General features: G+C 43.2%; 1 protein-coding gene across 2 annotated transcripts in view; it reads right to left on the bottom strand.

Moving 5' to 3' along the window:
- Positions 1-4341: 4341 nt before the first annotated feature.
- The window catches only part of tmem132e (transmembrane protein 132E), a 233615-nt gene continuing 231956 nt past the window's right edge, over positions 4342-6000 (bottom strand). For both annotated transcript variants that reach the window (XM_062988560.1, XM_062988561.1), the window contains exon 9: positions 4342-5441. In XM_062988560.1, coding sequence (XP_062844630.1) covers positions 4365-5441 — 1077 coding nt within the window. In that variant the 3' untranslated portion in view covers positions 4342-4364. The remainder of the gene's footprint in view (positions 5442-6000) is intronic.

Below are 6000 nucleotides of genomic sequence, written 5' to 3'. Positions count from 1 at the left end.
AATTCCCGAAACAAGTCAGCTTAAATATTTTAGACATATTACCTTTATTTTTATATAGCGCCACCTACCTACACTCATCCCACAGGTTAATAGACTTTCCTAATGCTTAGAAGAAAACTGTTAGCTCTCGCTGTGTTTGTATAATTTTATGCATTTTGCATCTGCAGGTGTTTCCAGTAGTGTTTACGTCTGCTCTAGATGTTTACGTCTGCATTAAGATCAAAGCAAAGCAAGTACCTCAGAATAATTTGCATAAAGGTGGTATTTAACTGATCTTGAGATCTTGAGAGTGCTATAGTGCAGCATTTAAGATATATAAGATATAATTTCACGAACCAGCGGGGAAGGGAGGATTTATTAATATTGCTCACAAACGACGTAAAATGAGCTTTTTTCGCTGCAACGAGATGCTGCTCCCACCTAGGGGTGACATGAGACAATAACACCCGAAATACAAGCAGTGAAAACTGCTTTTCTAGCGATCTCTAATTATTTATTCTATCTGTGTGGCTCGGTAATAAATAGCCCACGGACCGGTACCGGTCCACGGCCCGGTGGTTGGGGACCACTGCTATAGGACCATGAGCCCAAATGGTTCTTGTTGCATTTTATTAAGAAGCGCAAACAATAATGACCCATCACGGGAAGGGAAAATCAAGGGTTCGGGCGTACGAGAGATTTCTTGTGATGTCATATAGATCTATTTTAAACTACCTATGCCTATAGCGTACGGTGGGTCTTTAAGAATGGACAAATACACTGACTAGGCATAACATTATGACCACTGACCGGATAAGTGAATAACACTGATTATCTCTTCATCACGGCACCTGTTAGTGGGTGGGATTTGAGCGAGTAATGGGCGGCCAAGGCTCATTGATGCACGTGGGGAGCGAAGGCTGGTCCGCGTGGTCCGACAGACGAGCTACTGTAGCTCAAACTGCTGAAGAAGTTAATGCTGGTTCTGATAGAAGGGTGTCAGAATACACAGTGTAGCACAGTGTTTGTTGCGTATGGTCATAATGTTATGTCTGATCGGTGTAAGTCTTCAGCTCATACAATCATACACAGAGATCCGAAAGTGAAGAACGCCATGAAGAGAATGAAAGAGACCAAACACGGTGGTTTATGCATTGTATTTTTGTAAGTACATACAAGTGGGCAATACAAGGGGTTAGAATTCTTGTTCCAGGAGAATAACAGTGCTCTGTACATAAGTGAGGCAGCACAGCACCACCGTTCCCGTGCTTTAGCATGTTCCCAAAGAGGCCGGCTCAATGCAATACCACCACATCATGTGACGTGGCTACGGCAAAGATCTAGTAGTAGCTCCTTCAACAGAAATGTTCAATGATCAGCCATAACATTAAAACCACCTCCTTGTTTCTACACTCACTGTCCATGTTATCAGCTCCACTTACCGTATAGAAGCACTTTGTAGTTCTACAATTACTGACTGTAGTCCATCTGTTTCTCTGCATGCTTTGTTAGCCTCCTTTCATGCTGTCCTTTAATGGTCAGGACCCCCACAGGACCACCACAGAGCAGGTATTATTTAGGTGGTGACTCATTCTCAGCACTGCAGTAAGACTGACATGTTGGTGGTGTGTTGGTGTGTGTTGTGTTGATATGAGTGAATCAGACACAGCAGCGCTGCTGGAGTTTTTAAACACCTCACTGTCACTGCTGGACTGAGGATAGTCCAAAAATATATCCAGCCAACAGTTCCCAGCAGTAGATGAGCGTCTCTGACTTTACATCTACAAGGTGAACCAACTAGGTAGAGTGGACAGTGAGTGGACACGGTATTTAAAAACTCCAGCAGTGCTGCTGTGTCTTATCCACTTATACCAGCACAACACACACTAACACACCACCACCATGTCAGTGCAGTGCTAAGAATGATCCACCACCTAAATAATACCTGCTCTGTGGTGGTCCTGTGGGGGTCCTGACTATTGAAGAACAGCATGAAAGGAGCTAACAAAGCATGTAGAGAAACAGATGGACTAGAGTCAGTAATTGTAGAACTACAAAGTGCTTCTATATGGTCAGTGGAGCTGATAAAATGGACAGTGAGTGTAGAAACGAGGAGGTGGTTATAATGTTATGGCTGATCAGTGTATAAATGTACTTCATGTAAATCTGGAATGCTAAATAATCGAATATGCAAATGTCTATGAGCTGCTACTAGAAACTTGTCCGTATTTCAGTAGTTTAATAAAGCATTAGCATTCTATTGGCTGAGCATTCGAGTAGACGTTACTTGTTTGGATGGTCGTAGAGCTGAAAGGTATACATTCGTCCTGAGCCACCATCGCATTTGCTTTGGGTCATAAAAAAAAAAAAAGAAGAAGAAGAAATAAATCAAAACCTTACATATATATATTTTATAAACCTTAAAGTCCAGGCGATTTAACTGTCAAAAATATTCGGATTGAACAGTGTTACGTGAATATAAAAAACTATATAGGTTTGTACAATTCCATTGCAATAACTTTAATTATTATTTAATATAAACCTCGGATAAAAAGATGGACGGTTTGAAACAGATAAGGCGAAAACTAAAAACGGGATGCCGCAAGGGTCGATATTAGGTCCACTGTGATTCCGAGCTGGAGTGCGTGTTTAAACAGGGTGAACACTATTATAAATAAACAAAATACAAAAGTGTCACGGGACTATGAATATGTTACACTTGATGACCGCATTGTGCCGTGAAAAAAAAAAAAATCAATCCATCCTTGGCCTTGATGACTCGGTAACTGACAGACGCTAACCGATTCATTTCTACACTAGTAAATGGCAGTTTTAGTGCTTGCATAAGGTTTCATGTGCGCTACAAAAGCCATATATAATCAATAACGTTTTATTAAAGTTGTAAATACCAACTAAACGAATACATTTGGTAAAAAAAAAAAAATAATAATAATCATAATAATAATAATGCAACCACACCAGCACACCCAGACTGGCATTTACTAGTGTGAAAAAACCTACATCGTAATGCATCATGATGTCTTGCAGTCCTTACAAAGTGGTGTGTATTAAAAAACAGAACTTGCATGTACAGTATAAATAATAGTATGTACATAAGTTAGCAAACAATACAATTAATGATTGTATCTATTGTATGTATTCTTCACATCATGTAAGTGTTCAAGCAGCTTCTGTGTTGGGAATGGCATTCCTGGTTGCGTTCAGTCAATGGTGAATGGTTGGGATGGTAAAAAATAACAAAACATGGTTGATAAGGATGTATCTGAAAACCACAGAAATGCAATGGTAATGAGCTTTAATATTATGGACATCATGGTATGTACACAAGAGGGAGACTTGAGCGAACAGGTGTGGCACTGCATGCATGATAATGCATGATGACGTTATACTGCTATGTATGGTTAGATAATCATCACAAGACAAAGATTTACAAATCTGGGGTAAAAATAACAGCCTCCATCTTTCCTTTCATGCAAAAGAACTCTGGAGATGTGAAGATATTCATGTGTGACGTACGAGCTGCCTCCTTCTTACCGCTAATATTAATCTCGGATCTCAGGTACGCATCCCAGTCCGGATCGTTCCCTTTTGTTTTGACATTTATAGACGTGAACTAACATGGTGTCGAGACAACCAAGGTTGCGGATAATAAATTCATTTCATAAGGCATCTGACAGTAGCGGGAACATGAGCGAACCAGCGATGGCATTCAGATGTAGGCGAATGTGGATGAAAACATGATATACAGAAATGTAGCACGGAGACGATGCTAAAAAGGGAGGAGTGAAATGATTCAGTTTTTCAATACTGGCGAGAATCGTCCGTGTCCATTTGACTGTCTTTAAAATTGACTCCTATAGCATAAGAACGACCCCTTTTAGACACTTTTCCTCTGAGTAAAATGAAAATCTGCTCTACAAAGGCCTCTTAGTTGAAGAAGAATACTTTGCTTGGGGGGGAAATGGACACAGTGCCAAGACTTGAGGCGTTCCTCTGAGAAACGTCCTGTTCATCGCAGGGCGGCCCGCATTGTCACCCGAGCGGAGTGACGGAGCGCTCGAGGAATCCATTTTTACACCCCTTAAATTCAAAACTTGTGTTTCCCTTGGAGAAGTCCTCTTTGCCTGAGAAAGAAATGAGACGCACTAAAGCCAGTTGTGCAAGACCTAGTCTCGTATTTGGCTTCCCGTCCAACATTTTTTAAAAGTCTCCATTTGTAGCCTTCAGTTTGTTTACGAGAGCAAAGTACCACCCCAACAAAACAGGACTTGAGGTCCTCTCTGCTTGCGTGGAAAGACTTCATCGAGTGAGGAAAAAGATTAGAAAGTAAAGTCGTTTTGTTCGTTTAAGAAACCTAGCCGTGATTAGGCTATTTCTTTTATCCTGCGCATGTAGTCGTGCAGTTCTTCCGGGTCCTGGAAGCCCATATCCTGACACACCCACTGGATGTCGTCGTCATCTGCGACGGGGATGGAGTTGTAGAGCAGCTCGTCCGCGGGTAACGTGGTGAAGGTGGTGAATTTGACCCGTTTACGCTTGGATGTGGGCGAGCTGGCATCCTCGTTGTGGTCCTTGTTGGAGCCGCCCGAGCTGCCATCGCCTCTTCCGTGGACTTGGCTTTGGACGCTGGTCTGGGAGCTGCCGCTGCTGTGGTGATCGCCGTGACAACAAGTCTGCGGCCCCTCCAAGGGGATGCTCGGACTTTCCGCTGTCTGGGGAGACAGGTCGCTCTGGGCTTGCAAGGGTTGACCGTTTCCTAGAAACACCCAGTGGTGGGAGTGGTCCATATTGGCCTGGCCTTCGGGTGGAATCCGTTTGTGGCGGTACTTTAGGACGAACACAATGCAGTTGATCAGGAAGACCAGGATGGCCAGGCAGAAAACACCAAGAAGAGCGTACATGCCTATCTCCAGGTCGGTCATACTGCGAGGTGAGTGGACGAAGTCGTCTTCCTCCTCCTCTTGCTCGTCAGTTGGCCGATCCTGGTTGCTAATGGTTGGGAAGTTGGTGTAGTCGATGGGTACACTTGCTGGCTGCTCATTAGATGGCTCATAACCAGCACCGCCCATGTTAGGATCGAGGAAAGGCTTCCTTGTATTAAATGGCACTTTAGGCTCAGCCTCCATCTCCACTTCCGCTTCCTCTTCGGAGTCTTCGTCCAGCCCGAAGCGCACCTTGACGTGAACCGGAGAGGAGGCGATGACACTCTTTCTCTTGGTCTTCTGGCAGGCTTCGCAGATGGTCATTTCCACTCGCACGAGCTCGCCAGACCCCTCTCCTTCTGCGATGATGACTGGCCATCTTTGCTGAGGCTCCTGGGAAACAGACACCACCTTGTCGTCCATAGCAGAGGCGTTGAGATTGTAGTCCTTGGGGTCGTATACGCTGAGAGGGGCAGCCGTGTTGTCGCTAAAGTACATCCAGACAGAGAGACTGGCTTCCTGTACCAAAAACATGAAGATAAAAGACAATCAGCAATAGCATCAACAATTTTCTGATATTACGCGTAATTTTCAGTCAGACTTTCAGAGAAATTATCTATTTTTTTCATTAAATAAAGAACCTGACTTGCTCTAATTTACTGGCTTGTTTTTGTAGCCAGCTTTTATATCCAGGTAATGGGTTTTCCTGTCACATGACTTGATTCTTTAGTATAAATCCTAAATAACAATGGGGGCTTCTGTAAATCATCAAGTATTGATGTACTGAGGATCTGGAGGAGACTATATACATTATATAGCCAAAAATATTGGGACATCCCTTCTGTGCACGAAGCGAGCTCTATAAGGACATGAAGAAAAGCTTGGTTTAAAGAAACTCTAGTGGACCTCAGCCTCACTGAACAGCTCTGGAATTAACTGGAACATCAACTGAGGCTTTCCTGACCAACATCAGTGCTTCATACTCGACCTGTGTACTTCAAAGTCTTGTGAGAACCCTTCTCAGAAGCTGAAAAGATCACATAGAGGTCATTATTTTAATACCATTTGCTTTTAACAT

Source organism: Trichomycterus rosablanca, chromosome 26, assembly GCF_030014385.1.
Source record: "Trichomycterus rosablanca isolate fTriRos1 chromosome 26, fTriRos1.hap1, whole genome shotgun sequence".
NCBI lineage: Eukaryota > Metazoa > Chordata > Actinopteri > Siluriformes > Trichomycteridae > Trichomycterus > Trichomycterus rosablanca.
This window is presented reverse-complemented; position numbering and strand designations above follow the sequence as displayed.